Consider the following 21467-nt stretch of genomic DNA (forward strand, 5'->3'; position numbering starts at 1 on the left):
GTCTGAGTGGGGTGGAGTCCTTATGGATTTTTGGGAGTCCATAAAACCTTGGTGGATGGGCTTCCGATTTACATAGCTGTTGTCGTATGTCAAAGTTTATTGAGGAGTTCTTAATCAGGGTGTTGGTTTTCCTGGTTATTTTAGCAGTTGGGTCTTGCTTGAGTTTTTTGTATATAGTAGGGTCCAGGAGTTTTCTGATCTTCTCCTTGTATTGTTCCGTATGCATGATTACTGTGGCATTCCCCTTGTCTGCTGGCATAACGAGGATATCAGGATCTGAATTCAGTTCTCTGATGGCTTGTCTTTCCTTCCTAGTAATGTTACTGGAGGGAAGTTTTGCCTTTTTCAGGATCCTTGCTGTTTCTGCTCGTACTTCTTCTGCTTCCTCCTCGGGGAGGCGATAAATTGCTGATTCAACATTGGCAATGATGTTTTCTACTGGGATCCTGGTGGCGGTTACAGCAAAGTTTCCTCCTTTCGCTAGTATGGATACTTGGTCTTCAGAGAGTTGTCTGTCTGTCAGGTTGATGATGGTCCATGATGTATCCTGTTCTGGTTTCGGCTGTTGCTTTTGGCGTTTGTGGAATTTTTGTTTTTGTCTGTTGGTGTGGACAGCCATGTTTTTCTCCATTTTCTTGTAAGTGAGGTTGTCTATTTTGTTCCAGTCCTGGGAATTCATCTTCTGGCTGATGTTGATATGGAGGTGCAGCAATTCCTTGTCTGTGTTTGCGAGTTCTTTGCGGATGGTGTGAATTCTCTCTCGTAAGAGGTTGCGTTCTAGGCGGTCATAGATCCGATGAGCCTGTGGTGTTTTGAAAGTCCTTCTGGCTGCGAGAAATTGTGGGATGGTATCTGTGTCTCTGCAGTGTAGAAGGAAAGTCAGGGAGCACAGTAGATGTGCTTTCCTGGTCCTTAGTTTCTCCAATTTCCTTGTGTCTTGGAACAGTTTCTCCCCGTAGAGATGTTCAATGTATTGTCGAAGGCTTTCATGGCTGGAATCACTAGGTTCTTGTGGGTTTTTTCGGGCTATAGAGCCATGTTCTAGAGGCATTTCTCCTGATGTTTCGCCTGCATCTATGGCAAGCATCCTCAGAGGTAGTGAGGTCTGTTGGAATTAGGACAAAGGGTTTATATATCTGTGGAATGGCTGGCGTGGGGCAAGGAGCTCTTCCCTGCTGCAGTTAGGTGTGAATGTTTAGCTGATCACTTTCATTAGCATTTGAAGGCCTGCCTGAGCCTGGGAAAATCTGTTGCTGGGAGGTGTTAATCTGTGCCTGGTTTTTTCCTCTCTGTTGTTTAGCTGTTATAATTTTAGAGTTTTTTAATACTGGTAGCCAGATTTTGTTCATTTTCATGGTCTCTTCCTTTCTGTTGAAATTGTCCACATGCTTGTGGATTTCAATGGCTTCTCTGTGTAGTCTGACATGGTGGTTGTTGGTGTGGTCCAGCATTTCTGTGTTCTCAAATAATATGCTGTGTCCAGGCTGGTTCATCAGGTGCTCTGCTATGGCTGACTTCTCTGGTTGAAGTAGTCTGCAGTGCCTTTCATGTTCCTTGATGCGTGGCAGGGCGCTGCGTTTGGTGGTCCCTATGTAGACTTGTCCACAGCTGCATGGTATACGGTAGACTCCTGCAGAGGTGAGAGGATCCCTCTTGTCCTTTGCTGAACGTAGCATTTGTTGGATTTTCTTGGTGGGTTTGTAGATTGTTTGTATGTTGTGTTTCCTCATCAGCTTCCCTATGCGATCAGTGGTTCCCTTGATGTATGGCAGGAACACTTTTCCTCTGGGTGGATCTTCATCTTTACTCTCGTGGCTTGTTCTTGGTCTTGCAGCTCTTCTGATGTCTGAGGTGGAGTATCCATTGGCCTGGAGAGCCCAGTTGAGGTGGTTCAGTTCATCTTGGAGGAGGTGGTGTTCGCAGATTCTTTTTGCACGGTCTGCCAAGGCTTTAATGGTGCTTTTTTTTTTTTACTTGGGTGATGGTTGGAGTTTTTATGTAGATATCTATCTGTGTGTGTGGGTTTTCTGTAGACGGTGTGACCCAATTGTTGATCTGGTTTGCGGATGACTAGGACATCTAGAAAAGGCAGTCTTCCTTCATTTTCTTTTTCCATGGTGAACTGGATGCTTGGGTGGATGCTGTTAAGATGGTCCAGGAACCTGTTGAGTTCTTCTTCTCCATGGCTCCAAATGGTGAAGGTGTCATCCACATATCTGAACCATATCGTGGGCTTTTTGATTGCTGTCTCCCTCTTTTTTGCGATCTGTACCATAACTGTTTGTTTAATCTATTTCTTTTACTTGGTTGTTCATTCGTTCAGTCGTCTCCGACTCTTCGTGACCTCATGGACCAGCCCACACCAGAGCTCCCTGTCGGCCGTCACCACCCCCAGCTCCTTCAAGGTCAGTCCAGTCACGTTAAGGATTCCATTCATCCATCTTGCTCTTGATCGGCCACTCTTCCTTTTACCTTCCACTTTCCCCAGCATAATTGTCTTCTCTAGGCTTTGCTGTCTCCTCATGATGTGGCCAAAGTACTTCAGCTTTGTCTCTAGTATCCTTCCCTCCAGTGAGCAGTCGGGCTTTATTTCCTGGAGGATGGACTGGTTGGATCTTCTCTCAGTCCAATGCACTCTCAGAACTTTCCTCCAACACCACAGCTCAAAAGCATCTATCTTCCTTCGCTCAGCCTTCCCTACGGTCCAGTTTTCACATCTATAGGATACTACAGGGAATACCATGGCTTTGACTATGCGGATCTTTGTTGCCAGTGTGATGTCTCTACTCTTTACTATTTTATCAAGATTGGACATTGCTCTCCTCCCAAGAAGTAAGCGTCTTCTGATTTCCTGGCCACAGACTGCATCTGCAGTAATCTTTGCACCTAGAAATACAAAGTCTGTCACGGTTTCCACATTCTCTCCCTCTATTTTCCAGTTGTCAATCATTCTTGTTGCCATAATCTTGGTTTTTTTATGTTAAGCTGCAACCCGACTTTTGTGCTTTCTTCTTTCACCTTGATTAGAAGGCTCCTCGGCTCCTCTTCGCTTTTTGCCATCAGAGTAGTGTCATCTGCATATCTGAGGTTGTTTATGTTTCTTCCAGCAATTTTCACCCCAGCTTTGCATTCCTCAAGCCCCGCATATTGCATGATGTGTTCTGCATACAAGTTAAAAAGGTTGGGTGAGAGTATGCAGCCTTGCCGTACGCCTTTCCCAATCTTGAACCATTCTGTTGTTCCGTGGTCAGTTCTGACTGTTGCTACTTGGTCCTTGTACTTGGTCCTCAGGAGAGAGACAAGGTGGCTTGGTATGCCCATCCCTCCAAGAACTTGCCACAATTTATTATGATCCACACAGTCAAAGGCTTTAGAATAGTCAATGAAGCAGAAGTAGATGTTTTTTTTTCCTGAAACTCCCTGCCTTTCTCCATTATCCAGCGGATATTGGCAATCTGGTCTCTCGTTCCTCTGCCTTTTCTAAACCCAGCTTGAACGTCTGGCAACTCTCGCTCCATGTGTTGCTGGAGTCTTCCTTGCAGGATCTTGAGCATTATCTTACTGGCATGAGAAATAAGGGCCAGTGTACGGAAGTTTGAGCAGTCTTTCCCTTTTCCCTTTTTTGGTATGGGGATATACGTTGATCTTTTCCAGTCTGATGGCCATTCTTGTGTTTTCCATATTTGCTGGCATATGGCATGCATCACTTTGACAGCATCATCTTTTAAGATTTTAAACAGTTCAGCTGGGATCCCGTCGTCTCCTGCTGCCTTGTTGTTAGCAATGCTTCTTAAGGCCCATTCCACCTCACTCCTCAGGATGTCTGGTTCTAATTCATTCACCATACTGTCAAAACTATCCTCAATATTATTATCCTTCCTATACAGATCTTCTGTATAGTCTCGCCACCTTCTCTTGATCTCTTCAGCTTCTGTTAGGTCCCTGCCATCTTTGTTTCTTATCATACCAATTTTTGCCTGAAATTTACTTCCAATGTTTCTAATATTCTGGGAGAGGTCTCTTGTCCTTTCTATTCTGTTGTCTTCTTCCACTTCCATGCATTGCTTATTTTAAAATAGTTCCTTATCTCTTCTGGCTAACCTCTAGAATTGCGCATTTAACTGGGCATATCTCCCCTTATCCCTGTTTCCTTTTGCTTTCCTCCTTTCTTGGGCTACTTCCAGTGTCTCAGCAGACAACCATTTTTCCTTCTTGGTTTTCTTTTTCTTTGGGACGTACTTTGTTGCCGCCTCCTGAACAATGTCGCGGACTTCTGTCCATAGTTCTTCTGGGACTCTGTTTTCTAAATCTAGTCCTTCAAATCTGTTCTTCACTTCCACTGTATATTCGCTAGGAATGTTAGTGAGATCATATCTAACTGGTCTGTGTATTTTCCCTGATCTCTTTAGTTTTATTCTAAATTGAGCAATAAGAAGTTCGTGATCTGAGCTACAGTCAGCCCCAGGTCTTGTTTTCACCGACTGGATGGATATCTGCCACCTTTGGCTGCAAAGGATGTAGTCAATCTGATTTCGGTGTTGACCATCTGGTGAGGTCCATGTATAAAGCCGTCTTTTAGGTTGTTGGAAGAGAGTATTCGTTATACACAGCATGTTTTCCTGGCAAAATTCTATCAGCCTGTGTCCCGCTTCATTTTGTTCTCCCAGACCATGCTTGCCTGTGATCCCAGTTATCATTTGACTTCCCACCTTGGCATTCCAGTCTCCTATAATGAAAATAATGTCTCTTTTTGGTGTATTGTCCAGTAGGTTCTGCAGATCCTCATAGAACTGATCTATGAGCAGCTGTGGTTTTGGCGTATATTTGGATCACTGTGATGTTGAAAGGCTTTCCTTGCACTCGAATTGAGATCATTCTGTCATTTTTGGGTTGTATCCAAGCACTGCTTTAGCGAATTTCTTATTAATTATGAAGGCTACTCCATTTTTCGATGTTCTTCTTGTCCACAGTAGTAGATCTGGTGGTCATCTGATGTGAAGTGGCCCATTCCAGTCCATTTCAGTTTGCTGACCCCCAGAATGTCTATCTTTAGTCTTGACATCTCACCAATAACAACATCCAATTTGCCCTGGCTCATAGATCTTACATTCCAGGTTCCTATGGAATGTGTGTTGATCTTTAGAACATCGGATTCGTCGTTCACCTCCAGTACCTTCGGCCGCTAGCCTTCCTTTTGGCTGTGTCATCACATCTGGGGCTAGTTGAACTTATCCTCTGCTCCTCCCCAGTAGCATTTTGGCCATCTTCCGACCTGGGAGTCCCATCTTCCAATTGCATACTGACATATCTCTGGTTGTACTGGTCCATTTAGTTTTCTTGGCAAGGATACTGGGGTGGTTTGCCATTGCCTTCCCCAGGGATCACGCTTGGTCTGACCTCTCTGCCACGACTGTCCCGTCTTGGGTGGCCCTTCACAGTTTCGCTCATGACATCATTGAGGTGCTCAAGCTCCAGCGCCATGACAAGGCGGTGATCCTTTGCTGGAGATTTCTTTTACTACCATTACAATATTTATTTATCATTTGTTGCCATCTATTTAGCTCTTCTTCTGTAATTTGAAGTGGCAGCATCCTAAATATAAAATTTATCTTTGGAAGTATTTTCATTTTTACTAATGCTATCCTTCCAAACCAAGATAAATGTATATTTTCATAATCTATTAATGTTTTTTGAACAACTTTTCTCAATGTTACTACATTTACCTCTTCCATTTCTTTTAAATCCTTTGTTATTAGTACTCCTAAGTATTTTAATTTATTCTTAATTCTAATTCCCATTTTACTCTGTTCTGTAAAATCTTTTTCTTCTTTCTTTGTATAATTAAATAGCATCATTTCTGACTTGTTCCAATTAACTTGTAAGCCTGTTGTTTTCCCAAAATATCTCTAAATGATCCTTTCTTTTATCCATTTTACTTACTATTTTTTAATAAATAACAATGTATCATCGGCAAATAGACTCACCTTCTGTTTTTCCTTTTTTCCTAGCCCTTCTAAGTTCTTATATTTCCTATATTTCTTTGCAAATAATTCTATCACCATAGCAAACAAAATTGATGATAGAGGGCAACCTTGTCTTGTTCCCCTTGTCACTTTTATTTCTTTTGTCACTCCATCATTTATAGTTACAACTGCTGAATTTCTTGAAAAATATTGTTCTAATATTCCTTTTATTCTACTTCCCATTCCAAATTTATTCATGATCTCCCTTAATGTCCCCCATTCCACACAATTAAAAGCTTAAAAATGTCTAATGATAATATCCCTAATTTTATCTTCTTCTCTTGAGCCAAACAAATTTACTCTCCCTATCAAATTTGACATTTGTCATCCTTTTACAAACCCACACTAATCTTTTTTAATATACTTGTAAATGCATTTACTCATTCTATTGGCTATTATAGCAGATAAAATCTTTGCATCCTGATTAACTAACGATATGGGCCTATATGACCCTGGGTCTTTTAAATCTTTATCAGGTTTTGGTATTAATATTATTAATGACTTCCTCCATGATTGTGGTATCTTATCTCCTTTCATTATTCCGTTATACAATTCTAATAATTTTGAAATCAAAACTTCTCTAAAACTTTTATTATATTCTGTTCCCAGACAATCCAAACCTGGAGCTTTCCCAGCTTTTAAATTCTTAATAACTTCTTCTATTTCTGTCTTCTTAATAGGTTGTTCCAATAATTCTTTATCTTTCTCCTCCAACTTACTCTCCCAATTTTCCTCCACATATTTCCTAATTGCTTCTATGGAGCTAGCTTTTGTTTGGTATAATTCATTGTAAAACTCTTCGAAACCCTTCAATTTTTCTTTCATAGTTCTATATATTTTACCTGTTTTATCTTTTATCATACTTATTATACCTTCCATTTTCTTTTTTTGTGTGTGGATTTGGCTAACATCTTTTAATTCCTATCACTAAATTAAAAAAAATTTAGCTTCCCTATATGGCCAGTGGTTCCCTTGATGTATGGTAAGCACACTTTTCCTCTGAGTGGATCTGAGTGATTCTCATGGCTTGTTCTCGGTCTTGCAGCTCTTCTGATATCTGTGGTCAGTAGCAAGGACTGCTTTCTTGGATGCACAGTAGATTTTTTTGTCCATGCTCTGCTAATGAGACCTGCAATACTAATTTGAACATTCTGTCTGTCTTTTTCCTTTCCAATCTCTCTTCCAACAGCTATCCAGAACACAACCAAAGTATTTCTGGAGGGATGAGAAAGTCCAGTCTCGTCAGCCCAACCCACCCCCCACCTGCTCCTCCTGTGGGCTCACACCAAGAGGCCAGGCTAGGCTTTGCACCACCTCCTGCGGCACCGCCGCCACCACCCATGGCAGGCGTCCCCCCGCCTCCTCCACTTGCAGACTTTCAAAATGCAGGCATCTCACCTTCGCCATCTCTACCCTCATTCCCACCTCACCCAGATTTTGCGGCTCCTCCTCCACCGCTGCCTCCAGCAGTCGAGTATGCCATTGTTCCTCTGCCCAGGTTGCCCCAACAGGCAGGCAGTGCACCTCCCCCTCCTCCACCCCCACCTGGTCCTCCTTCATCTTTTGGTGGCATGGATGGCTCAGAAGCTCCTCTTCCACAGTCAGATTCAGTGTTCTCCAAGCCCAAATCCTCACTGCCTGCTGTTAGTGAGGTGAGGAGTGACTTGCTTTCTGCTATTCGTCAAGGTAAGTCTTTTTTTGTTTTAAATTTTTTACATGATTTCAGGTATGTAGATATAAAAGAGGTATAAAAACCAAATATTTTTTATAATGAATTGGCATGCACAAGGCTAGATAACAGACTGATTTTCTTTTTCGTGGAGTACAGCTGAAGCATTTTCTGAAGAGTCCACTGTAAACACTGTACTTTTCTGCTAAACAGGTTCATGTAATTGGGTGGTGTTTAGAAACCTTGTACTGTTGCCAAATTTTCTTTTAGTATTGAGCTGAGAGACCTCATTTAAGGCCAAGACCCACAGTTTCAGAAGCAGTGATCTAGAGTACAGTTTTTCTACCAAAGGAGGAGTGGAACAATATATTGTCGAAGGCTTTCATGGCCGGAATCATTGGTTGTTGTAAGTTTTTTGGGCTGTATGGCCATGTTCCAGAAGCATTCTCTCCTGACATTTCACCTGCATCTATGGCAGGTATCCTCTGAAGATGTCTGTCATAGATGCAGGTGAAACATCAGGAGAGAATGCTTCTGGAACATGGCTATACAGCCCAAAAAACTTTCAATAACCCAGAGGTGAAACAATTTTGGTAACATCTGCATTTGTATGAAATATGGGTAATTTCCCCACGTGGTCACCGTGATTTGCACATATGGTATTATTCCTGCGCGCGCGCAGGCAACAACAAAAAGGTCTCGAGACTACAATGACAGTTAGAGCAGCCCCCGCCCACTTCTGCCCCTCTATAAATAGCCCTCAGAAGGGGCTGCGTCCAGTTCTTCCTATCCGCAAAAAAGCAGCAACGGAAGGGACAACTTATTTTAAGGATAATGGCTACTACTTCTTTTAAGAAATGTGTGTCGTGCCCAAACAAATACCCGGACAACGACACACATCCTCATTGTCTGGTCTGCCTGGGGGAAGAACATCTCTCTCAGGCATGTTAGATTTGTGCCGCTTTCACACCGCAAACCAGGAAAAATAGAGAATTGCGTCTGAAAGCAGCATTGTATGAACAGGCCTTATTGCCTGTAAAAACTACTGAGAATCAGCAAGCCGCTGAAGTAGAGAAATCAGATCTATCAACTAGGAAGAAGAAAGTAATTAAAATTAAGAAAATTAAGCCTAGCAAGCCCTCCAACGAAGGTGAAGCGGTTCAAATTGCTCATTCAAATAAAGACAAACCGCAAAAAGCCTTTAAAGAGGCAGAAGCGGTTTTAATTCACCAGCCGCCAAACAAAATGGCTTCCGTGGTGCATACTGATGATGCAATACAAACAAATGAAGGGGCGACCCTTCAGTTTGCTTCCGATGCGGGCTCGAGAGCCTTGCAAGTTACAAAGGAGAAATCCTTTACCTTCTCTATGTCCACGGCGAAACCTGCTCGAGCCCTGGGCAGCAGCCTGGAGTCGACGTCGAGAGCACCTTCTCCTCCAATAGAGCTTCAAAATAAGAGCCCGAGGCGCGCTAGGGACCGTGCTCCCTCTAGAAGCGCAGTGAAGAGCGGAGGGCGTCGACGTCGGAGCCGCTCGACGTCGAGCTCAAGCTCCTCCTCCGACTCCTCCTCTAGCTCTTCCCCTTCAATGAAGCGTCATCGGAGGGGCTATAGGAGCCGGGGGAGTGCTCCTATTTCATCAGGAGTTGATCCACAGCCTAGCATGTCTCAGTCGTGCGGCTACTGGAACCAGCAATCAATGCCTATTGCTCCCTTTATGAGCCAAGGGGGCCAATGCCCACCACCTCCTCCCATGATGCCTCAAGGAGGCTTTTGTCAAGTAGCGCCAAATGGACAAATGATTTATTGCGGAGCCCCAATGCCCACACAGTGGCATCCAACTGGGTCTGCTGTAAATATAAATAAAAATAATGCTGTAAATGGTGAATCTAGACACTCAAGGAGAGTACATTCAAAGAGATCTAAAGAACCTCCAGTTCCACCTCCAGAAAATATGGATGCCCAAGAGCATCTATTAACTATTCCACATGAGTTGACTCAATTGGATGATTCAGACTCCTCTTATGAAGATATAATTAGTCCAAGATAATATCAGGGATGAGGAGAATGATGCAACGAATGAGGACTATACTAAATTTGCATCTTTACTGACTAGGATGATTCGTGTGCTTGAATTACCAACGCCCAAACCACCGGAATCGGTGGATGATCCTATGTTCCCTGCGGAACAACAAGATTCTATTGTTACAACTGCACTCCCAACATTACCATACTTGCTGAAATTAGCAAAAAACACTGAGGGCTTCTTTAGCCCCAGCAATGCCAAAGAGAGTGGATAATCTTTATAGATTGGACTTGTCCTCCGCAAACTGGATAACTAAACCACCGGTTGCTAATACAGTGATAGCAGAAGTGGGTAATGGACAAAAGGCTAAGAAGTTGAATCCAACACCTTCGGATAAAGAAGGGAGAAAGATAGATGCCATGGGTAAGAAGGCCCACATGGCAGCTGGACTTTACACCAGGATGGCTCATTATGCCACATACATGAGCGCGTATCAGACTTTTCTTTGGAACAAGGTGTTGCCATACATTGACTTCTTACCTGAGGATGAACAACGCTTGCCAAGAGCATTCCATTCGGAGGCTACCTTATTAGCAAAATTTCAGAAACATTTTGCTAAACATATGGCAGAGACAGCGGGGAAAATATTCAACAATGCCACTGCGATAAGGCGACATGCTTGGCTGCGGGCTTCTGCTCTATCAGAAGAGGGACGTACTCTCGCTGAACATCTCCCGATACACGAGGAGGGCTTATTTCACCCAACAACTGATGAAAAGCTTAAACATAACCAAGAAATGAATAAGACTATGCAGATTTATGGTTTCCCGCGTCAAGGTTATTTCCAACCTAAGTCCCGTTGGCAGACATCATCATCGCCATATTACAGAAGAAACACCGGTAATTTCTATGGAAATCAACAACGGCAGCGCGCCCCCCAGAACAATAAACCATATTTTCCAAGGAAGCAGTCATACGGAGCAAAGAATAGGTTTCAACCGTATCAGAATAAGCCCAACCACTCAGGGGGAAACAAGCAGCATTTTTGACACTATCCCTCCCGTTGAGGGAATACCTGAAATATTTGATTACATTTCTTCTGTTCCTGTTCCAGTTTGTTGCATTCCGTCCTGTAAGGATGTCAATGTTAGGAAATCTGACCTCCCTTTTTTCGGAGCATGATTAGCTCCATTTTTTGATGTTTGGTCTAGTATTACTACCTACTCTTGGGTATTACAAATTGTTAAAGACGGTTATTTAATTGAATTTGATAAATTGCCATCAGTGGGTTTTGTTAAGGTCACGCCTTCATCTCCCACATTGTTAGAAGAAGTTACTACCTTGCTCTCTAAAGGAGCAATATGTCCAGTTCCTCCATCTTTCTATGGACGCTGTTTTTTCTCTAGGTACTTTCTGGTTTCTAAAAAGGGAGGAGGTCAACGTCCAATATTGGATTTGAGGGGAGTCAGTAGGTTTATAAGTACTAAGAAGTTTTGAATGGTGTCTCTTAAGACAATCCTCCCTTTGTTGAATAAAAGCGTATGGTTTGCAACGGTGGATTTGAAGGATGCTTATTTTCATATCTCAATTAATATGCAACACTAGATTTCTAGCCTTCATGGTTGATAACCATGCTTACCATTTCACTGTGTTACCGTTTGGTTTGGCCACAGCCCCAAGGGTTTTCACTAAATGTATGGCCACGGTAGCGGCTTACCTCCGCACGACCGGAATAACGGTTTATCCGTATATAGATGATTGGCTGATAGTAGCAAATTCGAAAGAAAAATTGATTTCTCATATAAGCAAAACATTATTTCTTCTCCAGTCCCTAGGTCTGATAGTGAACTGGGAGAAATCCAATCTCATTCCCTCAAGACGAATGCAGTTCATTGGAGCCCTTTTGGATTCGGAGACGCAGAAGGCATATCTACCAGAAGAGCGTTTCACAAAGTTACAAAACTTAGTGCTGCAAGTAGTAAAGCGAGATGTTGTAAAAGCAAAACAGGTCCAGATCCTGTTAGGCAACATGGCGTCACCGACTGCAGTGACTCCGCATGCACAGCTCCATCTCAGACCACTTCAGTCTTGGTTCCTATCGGTTTTCAACCCGTTGTTACACAGTTCCAATATGCACCTATCTTTGCCTATGGAGCAACGCAGGGAACTAATGTGGTGGTCAGAGCGCCAGAATGTGTGTATTGGTCTGCCGTTCCAACAGTTCAGGCCTTTAAAAATTTTAACCACGGACTCCTCTCTCATGGGGTAGGGAGCTCATGTGGACGAGTTAACAACCCAGGGGACTTGGACAGCACTAGAGGCCGACTGTCATATAAACCTCCTAGAACTGCTTGCAGTAGAAAAGGCCTTGAAGTCATTCGAACCGGTTCTGAAAGATCAGGTAGTCCAATTAGTAACGGACAACACCACCGTTATGTTTTACATAAACAAACAAGGAGGAACACATTCCAAGGGGTTACTAGATATAACACTCAGAATTTGGAACTGGTGTATAGATCGGGTCACTCACCTGTTAGCAATTCATCTGTCAGGGGAGCAGAATGTACTGGCGGATTATTTGAGCAGAAATCCTCTCGCTCACCATGAGTGGATGTTAAACAGATGGGTGACAGCTCTACTCTTTCAGGCTTGGGGCGAACCAGAGATAGACCTTTTTGCATCGGCAAGGAACAGTCAATGTCGACTGTTCTGTGCTCGGGAATACTGAAACACAATACCGAACTGCCTTGGCGTGGCTTTCCTGATGCACTGGGGAGAAAGGTGGATTTATTCGTTCCTGCCATTTCCCATCATACTTCGAGTAGTGTCGAAGTTACTACACGATCAGGCACGGGATATACTGATAACTGCTTGGTGGCCAAGGCAGCCTTGGTTTTCCCTGGCCCTTCAGATGTCCAGAGGGATTTTCAAGCTACTACCAAGGAGGGAGGACTTATTGTCAGAACAGGATGGTTGGGTGCTATACCCGGATGTTCACAGCTTGAAGTTAACAGCATGGCGCATATTCCCAGTCCAATAAACCATGTAGCACCACTTTCTACGCCAGTAAGGAAAATTATGGAGGCAGCCCAGAGACAATCCACAAAAAGATCTTATGTTTACAAGTAGAAAAGATTTACAAAAATTGCTTCAGAAAAGAATATTGAACCCCTTAAAGCACCAGTTTCCTTGATTTTAGATTTTTTAGCACACTTGGTAGATCAAGGGCTGTCTTGGTCATCATTGAAGTGCTACCTAGCAGCCCTCTCTTGGTTTAGGAGGAAGGTGAATTTGCCGTCTTGCTTCGCCGACCCATTGGTGTCCCTCTTTATGAAAGGTCTGAAGAATTTGAAACCGCCAGTGTCGCCAGTTGTTGCTCCGTGGAGCCTAGAACTGGTGCTCACAGCATTGACTAAACCACCTTTTGAACCTTTAGCGACTGTAGATATAACCTATTTGTCCTGGAAAACAGCTTTTCTAGTTGCTATTACGTCAGCCCGGAGGGCAGGAGAATTGTGCGCTTTAAGATGTGATTATCCTTATGTGAGGTTTCATAAGGATAAGGTTGTTTTAAGAACTGACATTTCTTTCCTCCCAAAAGCCACGAGTAGATTCCATACATCGCAGGAAATAGTGTTACCAGCCTTTTTCCAGGATCCTGTCTCTCCTTTAGAGAAGAGGCTGCATTTGTTAGATGTGCGTAGGGCGCTTATTTACTATATAGATAGAACTAAGCAGTATAGAAAATACACAAGACTGTTTTTGAAATATAGGAAGGACGCTTTGGGCCTTCCTGTCTCTTCTCAGAGGTTTTCCTCCTGGTTAGTGTCAACTATTAGACTTGCTTATCGTTTGTGTGGGAAAGACTTACCTTTACAGGTTAAGGCGCACTCCACGAGAGCTGTGGCGACGTCGATGGCGTTTATGAAAGGAGTCCCGCTTGATGCAGTCTGCCGAGCAGCTGCTTGGTCCAGGCCAATGACCTTTGTGAAGCACTACAAGCTAGATGTGTTGTCAAAGAAGGACGCAGCTTTCAGGAAAGCTGTACTGTTTTCAGCTGTGGCATGACGCCCACCATCCTAGGTTAGCAGCTCGCTAGTCTACCATATGTGCAAATCACGGTGACCACGTGGGGAAAATATAGGTTGCTTACCTGTAAACGTAGTTTCCCTAGTGGTCACCTGTGTATTTGCACAACCCGCCCATCCTCCCCTCTTCATTATTTGTCATGCCTCAGGACTTCTGGATGCTTTTTAGCGCTGGAAGAACTGGACGCAGCCCCTTCTGAGGGCTATTTATAGAGGGGCAGAAGTGGGCGGGGGCTGCTCTAACTGTCATTGTAGTCTCGAGACCTTTTTGTTGTTGCCTGCGCGCGCGCAGGAATAATACCATATGTGCAAATCACGGTGACCACGTGGGGCTGCTCTGTCATTGTATCGAGACCTTTCCGTTATTATTATTATTATTATTATTATTATTATTATTAACTTTATTTGTACCCCGCTAGCATCTCCCGAAGGACTTGATGCGGCTTACACAGGCCGAAGCCTCAGAAACACAGTACAGCAAAACATAACACAACAGCAAAACAAAAGCAAATCAAATAGTTAAGCAAAATAACAACAGCAGTAACAATACATCAGGACACTTTAAAACTGGGCCAGCCAGAGCAGTGGGTACAGTATTAAAAGTGCTGAGATGGCAGGAGGAACGTAGGATTAAAATAAGTGTTGTTGTTGCCTGTGCGCGCGCAGGAATAATACCATATGTGCAAATACACAGGTGACCACTAGGGAAACTACGTTTACAGGTAAGCAACCTATATATTTTGAATGTTTGACCTGTTGGTTGAGACATTTGCATAAATTAAAGAGGGGGGAAACTGCAACCTGGACTCCGAATATACGTATTGTGAGAAACAAGGGTCTTCATTTTTTTTCCCTGGTGGGCCTTTAGGGCCAGTCAAACAGCTGACATAGTCCCACCTGTAATGGTGCATTGCGTCCAATGCTTATCTCACTATAAGAAGAAGCTCTTACTCATTTCTTGCTCATAAGTCTCCTGGGAGGCAGGGAGTTGAACAAGTTTTACAGCTTGAAACTAGACAAGATGTCTGTATTGAATGAGGTGTTGATTGGAGCCGTTATCTATATAGGATTTGCAAGGACTTGCAAACATGTGGGGAAAATTCATATATAAAATTATATACATATACATATATACATATACATGTACACACACATACATACACACAGTTATACAGATATATAGGTACCACTATATATTTATCAATATCTGTCTATAGGATTTGCAAAGACCTGTAAACATATGAGGGGAAATTCATATATAAAATTAATGTGTATATGTAAAATTAATAAGTATATTGATGTATATTTGTATCTATTAATTCTTAACGTATAAATTTAATAGATACACATATATGTGCATAGGGATTGCAAAGGCTTGCAGGGGGAAATGCCTGTATATCTGTAGGAGAGATGAACAAATATTTTAGTGGAAAATGCTTTCAGAAGATTAATGGATATTCCTGATTTGCAAGGGCTTCTCACCCACTCCTTCTCTTTTCAAAACATTCCAGCTTGGGAGGAGAAGCAGAGTAGAAGCAAAAAAGAAAACACACTGTTTAGGGAGGGAAGATGAGAGAAAAATATAAATTGCAAGCAATGGCCTGTAGGCTCCGCTGCCTGGTTTGACTCCAATATAAGCTGAGGGAGGGTTTTTCATGCCACTAAAGGGTCTGAAAAACTTCGGCTTACCATATATATTGTTGCTTGAGAACACAATGCTTTCCTGTTACTCAGAGTCTTTTGTGATTGACATAGCCAGTCTACGCTCGATGCCACGCTCTCCCATCAGCTGTACTCGAAGGCCGCTACCGGAAGATCCCTTTCCCAGAGAGACTCTGCCCCTGTGACTTGGGTCATGTAGAAACAATAGAACATGTGCTCCTTCAGTGCCCGTTCTATAGGGATATCCATGCCACGCTTATCTTACCTCTGTTATACAAGTACCCAGGCCATTCAGGACAATTTTATACCTCCATGCTACTTGCAGATATTAATTCAGCTACAACCTATAATGTTGCAAAGTTCTGTGCAGCAGCATACAAAATCCGTCAGGGAATGACTAGTTCCAAAAGTTAATTGTGTGTCCAGTAATCTTCTTCTCTGAATCTACAATTTGGTGATGGATCTGGGCATTGTATGTTTTTACCGTTTCCCCTTCCCTTCTGCTCCCTCACCCATATTGTGCTTCAGTCATTATATTTCTATTTTTAATGTACCAAACATACCAAGTTTGTATGAAAATGTGATTGTTTCCTGTTCTGGTCAATGACCGAAATAAATGATTTGATTTGATTTTATAGCCAGTCTACATTAAAGTTTCAGGTATTCTTCAACATTGTCTTTTTATCTGTCTCCTTTTAAACATTTAACATAAGGCACTGGTTCACAGACTTTCAGACTACTTGCCATTTTTCATTTGGTCATATTGGAAATCCTCCTGTAATGGGCGTTTATAAGTTTTTATCAAGATGTGGGTTTGCTTTCAAACTTCGTGTAGTCTCTTCTGGGGCTTCGCAAAAGACATTATTAAAAGCCTCTGTTCCCTAGGAAGAGCAATTAGTAACCTTCCTACTTTGCTTGCCAGGCTTCCAGCTTCGCAAAGTCGAGGAGCAGAGTGAACAAGAGAAGCGAGATGTTGTGGGCAATGATGTGGCAACCATCCTTTCACGCCGCATTGCAGTAGAATACAGCGATTCAGAGGATGATTCTTCAGAGTTCGATGAGGACGAGTGGTCTGATTAAATCCCCACCGGCCATTCAGGCTTTTTTGGAGGCAGAGAGTGAAATTCACATAACTTCCAGATTGCTAAACCTCCACACTCTCACCACCCCGTCCCCCTTGACTAATAACCAAAGATCAAGATATCAAACTTCCAAGTCATTATTTTTCTTTGGGAATATTGCCTCCTTCCTAGCAAGGAGGAAAATGCAACTTTTCCGTAGATATACAGATTCTCAGGGAGTTGGCAAAGTCTATTTGCAGGTGTATTTTGGGTTAAGAAGATACTTTTTAAAGAGACTTACCAATGCAGGTGCTTTTGCAATCAAAAAGTGTTTGTCGGAATGGCAAGCATCTTGACAGGCGATAATTCTAAAGGCAATGCTCTGTCTTTGTAGCTGTATGTTGAGTATTGGAAAGACATAACAGTGAACTATGCCATTAACCTAGTGGCTTGTATTCTTACCCAGTTAGATTTCATTAAAAGACTCAACCTTTCTATTCCCACTCCATTTCATTTACAGTTTTCTTGAATGCTAACTTTAAAACCTAAAATGAATGTTTAAGAGTTGTATCATATCCTTTACCCCCTAAAATAAGACCTACCCTGAAAATAAGCCCTAGCATGATTTTTGAGGATACTCAAAATTTTTGAGGATACTCAAAAGACCTTTATTAGTGACTAATGCTGGGCCCCTACAAAATGAATATGCTGGTTTTCAGTTCCATTAGAGTGCCCTCATACCTTTTTACTGATCTGAAATTACTATCTTTACCTGCCCTTCATTTCTCACTACAGCAGTGGTTCTCAACCTGTGGGTCTCTAGATGTTTTGGCCTTCAACTTCCAGAAATCTTAACAGCTGGTAAACTGGCTTGGATGTCTGGGAGTTGTAGGCAAAAAACACATGGGGATCCACAGGTTGAGAACCACTGCATTACAGTATGCCTTGTAAGACTTCCTGCCTTCTCTTTCTTAAGCTAATGCTGCTGCTGAGAAGCCTGGTTTTTTTTATGTCAGAGCTCCATGTTTCTTTAGCCAAGGGACCAAAGCAAGGATGGGAAAATGTGGCCTTCTAGTGGTTTTTGGGTTGTTACTCCTGTCAGCCCTAATCTCCTTGCGGAGATAGGGCGGGTTATAAATATAGCATTACTACTATTATTGTTGTGGGCCCTCTGGTGCAGCAGGTTAAACTGCTGAGCTGCTGAACTTCCTGACCAAAAGGTTGGCAGTCTGAATGCATGGAGCAGAGTAAGTTCCTGCTGTTAGCTCCAGCCTCTGCCAACCTAGCAGTTTGAAAACATTCAAATGTCAGTAGGTCAATAGGTACTGCTTCTGCAGAAAGGTAATGGTGCTCCATGCAGTCATGACCTTGGAGGCGTCTATGGACAACGGCAGCTCTTCGGCTTAAAAATGGAGATGAGCACCATCCCACAGAGTCAGACACGACTCGACTTAATGTCAAGAGGAAATTATTATTATTATTATTATTATTATTATTATTATTAGTCACCATAGTCAATCTGGATGATTGTGCAGTGTTGGAGTCCAGAAATATGGAGGGCCCCGCATTTTCAAATCCTTGAACCAAGAATTTGCCTCAGGCTGAATTTCAAGCCTCAGTAGGAAGAATTCATAATAAACTACTCTGGCAAAGTTCCCTCAGACATTCCTTGTAGGAATTGTGGTGCTTTTGTGTGCAGCACTGTACAGCCTTGAATGTATTCTTTCAGTATCTTAAAACTACTAAGTTGGCTCTTGTTGGTGGTTTTCTCACTTCAAAATCATTCTAAATTTAGAGCACAAGTTGCATGTCAAAATGCTTCTAGGACAGATATAGGCAAACTTGGGCCCTTCGGGTGTTTTGGACTTCAACTCCCACAATTCCTAACAATCTCAGGCTCCTTCCTTTTCATTTTCCCTTTCCTTTTCCACTTAAGCGACTAAGGGGGGAAAGGAAGGGGCCTGAGGCTGTTAAGAATTGTGGGAGTTGAAATCCAAAACACCTGGAGGGCCCAAGATTGCCCAGGCCTGTTCTAGAATATTCATTTCATTTGGTTCTAAGGAAGACGGTGTTTTAACGGACCAGCAGAGACCAATTACTGTCATTCACATCAAACATTTATCCTTGAAGCATCTGTATCTCCTGTGATTTGGAATGCATAGTTCAGACACTGCATGAAACAAATCCTGTTGCTCATATTCATAATAATTTGTAATGGACAGGTTATCCACAGTTGTGTTGGATCCATCACTTCAAGACTTGAGATTGTGTTAGTTAGTGAGGCTCTTCTTCCACCTCACTAATATCATACTGAGTGGCAGTTTCAATCTGAGTTGGCAACACAATTTGAGGAAATAGAGGTAAGAACATTCATAATATCAACCTGAGGTTCCCAGAATGTGTTTAACTTTCTAAACATTTTGATAGGTATGCTAATTCTTTTTGTAGTCCAGCAGTAGATAGAATATTAGGTCTCTGTTGTTCAGCATCTTCTCTGCATGAACAAGTTCCCACATTCTTTATATCTCTAGTTAGAGTTGGAAAATATCAGTACCTCAGTTTCCTTTACTTAGGCGATCCCTCGTTATTCAAGTATGATGGCCTTCCAAGTGTAGTGTCTTGGCGGTGGATATGTAGATGTTGTTCTGCAGTGAGGGCATCTGTTTCCAGGTGGAAGGCAATCTTGGTTAGGGTTGGCTTGACGCACCTAGAATCATAGAATCAAAGAGTTGGAAGAGACCTCATGGGCCATCCAGTCCAACCCCCTGCCAAGAAGCAGGAATATTGCATTCAAATCACCCCTGACAGATGGCCATCCAGCCTCTGTTTAAAAGCTTCCAAAGAAGGAGCCTCCACCACACTCCGGGGCAGAGAGTTCCACTGCTTAACGGCTCTCACAGTCAGGAAGTTCTTCCTCATGTTTAGATGGAATCTCCTCTCTTGTAGTTTGAAGCCATTGTTCCGCGTCCTTGTCTCCAGGGAAGCAGAAAACAAGCTTGTTCCCTACCTTCTTCCTCTTGACCCGTTTCTCCCTTCCGCCCTCCATTTGTGCCTCTTCAAATTCCACATCATTGCTGGTCACAGCTGATCTCCAGTTAGAGTGCTCAAGGGCCAGGTCTTCCCAGTTCTCTGTGACTATGCCATAGTTTTTAAGGTCAGCTTTAAGCCCAGTGTCTTAAGAGCCAATGCCAGTTAATATAAATAGTACAGAGCTGAACAGACGAATGACTTGATTAATCGGGGGGGGGGGGGGAGTGTAGATTACTGTTGAAACGAAACCCAAGAGAAGGACTTCACCCAAGACTCCAGGAACCATTAATGGCTCCATCTTCCCTCTCATAAATGTCACTGGGTTTCCTTTGGCCTTATATAAAGGAGTGTAGTGCTCTCCCAGAGAACAATCTGCAGATTTTACCTGAATGCCCTGAAGCAGTGGTTCTCAACCTGTGGGTCCCCAGGTTTGGGCCTACAACTCCCAGAAATCCCAGCCAATTTACCAGCTGTTAAGATTTCTGGGAGTTGAAGGCCAAAACATCTGGGGACCCATAGGTGGAGAACCACTGCTCTGGAAGAAGAAATTGTTTGCCCAGATTGCATCATTCATAGATAGAACAAGCCAACACAGCTTCTGGCCTATTTAAGCCACTTATGGTCCATTCGCCATGTAATATGGCCTTCACATACCACGTCCCACTTTGTGTTTGCAGTCATTTTCAAGTGGGAAAAGAACTTCCTTGAATTTTTTGGGAATCTAAAATAATTAGTAGTGTCTTGTCCTGAAACATTAGTCCTGCTAATTCTCCCACTCTGGACATTTCACAGATACATAAACCCCAATTGCCTAGTTTCCAACAGACCTCACAACCTCGGAGAATGCCTGCTATAGATGCAGGCGAAATGTCAGGAGAGAATACTTCTAGAACATGGCCATCCAGCCCGGAAAACTCAGATTAACCCAGTGATTCCAGCCATGAAAGCCTTTGACAATACAAACGCTTAAAATGTGCCTGTTCTTAAACGACATGCCTGAGTAAAGGAAACTCTGTCCTTTTAACAGGCTGTTTATACCTTCAGAGACTCAAACTGAGCTACATTTAATTTTTGTTTATTGTCTATTTTTATTATCTTGGTGTAGGAAAGGGGTAGGAATTTGATTTTTGTTTATTGCAGCTTTTAACGTGATTCATTTGACTTATTAAAAAAAAACCCTAACATTTTTGTTTGGTTGTCCTGTCTGGGATGGTAAATGATTTCTTTAAGTGCCTTATTTCATATGACATAATTATATTGATAAGATTAATTATTTCAGATTGATCACGGGGGCTAAGCTGCAACAAAAGTGTAGACATAGAAGGACAGCTCTACGTCACTTGGGGCTTTCTTTCCCAGTCCACTGTCCTCTGTATAGCTTGACCCACAATTCTTACCATGCATGGCCAGCACATCTAGTCTGTGTGTTGTGCATGGATGGTAGGAATCAAAATTTAACACCACCTGGAGGGTGCCATGCTGATAAAGGATGATACCTTAAAATCATAGAATCATAGAGTTGGAAAGGGACCACATGGACCATCTAGTCCAAACCCCTGCTATGCAGGAAGAGTATCTTGTAGAGCAGGGATGGGTAAACTTAAACTTCCACAATTCCTAACAGCCTGAGGCCCCTTCCTTTTCTTCCTCAGTCACTTAAGTACCTGAGGGGGGAATGGAAAGGGCCTGGAGCTGTTAGGGATTATGGGAATTGAAGTCCAAAACACCTAGGGAGCCAGAGTTTGCCCATGCCTGTTGTACAGGTATCTCAGCATATTAACCAGTGTAAAAGCTTGTTATCTTTGTTGGTGACCTCCATGCCAGAACACTGGGATATGGCTAACACTGTGAAATCTTATATGAATGCGTAAATTCGTTTTCACAGTGTTGATAGATGAAAAGCGATTAT

At 42.7% G+C, this 21467-nt stretch overlaps 1 protein-coding gene across 2 annotated transcripts in view; it reads left to right on the top strand.

Moving 5' to 3' along the window:
• The window catches only part of LOC137095296 (actin-binding protein WASF2-like), a 174293-nt gene extending 155893 nt beyond the window's left edge, over positions 1-18400 (top strand). For both annotated transcript variants that reach the window (XM_067461760.1, XM_067461761.1), the window contains 2 exons: positions 7213-7709; positions 16390-18400. In XM_067461760.1, coding sequence (XP_067317861.1) covers positions 7213-7709; positions 16390-16547 — 655 coding nt within the window. In that variant the 3' untranslated portion in view covers positions 16548-18400. The remainder of the gene's footprint in view (positions 1-7212; positions 7710-16389) is intronic.
• The last annotated feature ends 3067 nt before the right edge of the window (positions 18401-21467 follow it).

The sequence above is a fragment of the Anolis sagrei genome, chromosome Y, assembly GCF_037176765.1.
Source record: "Anolis sagrei isolate rAnoSag1 chromosome Y, rAnoSag1.mat, whole genome shotgun sequence".
Taxonomy (NCBI): Eukaryota; Metazoa; Chordata; class Lepidosauria; order Squamata; family Dactyloidae; genus Anolis; species Anolis sagrei.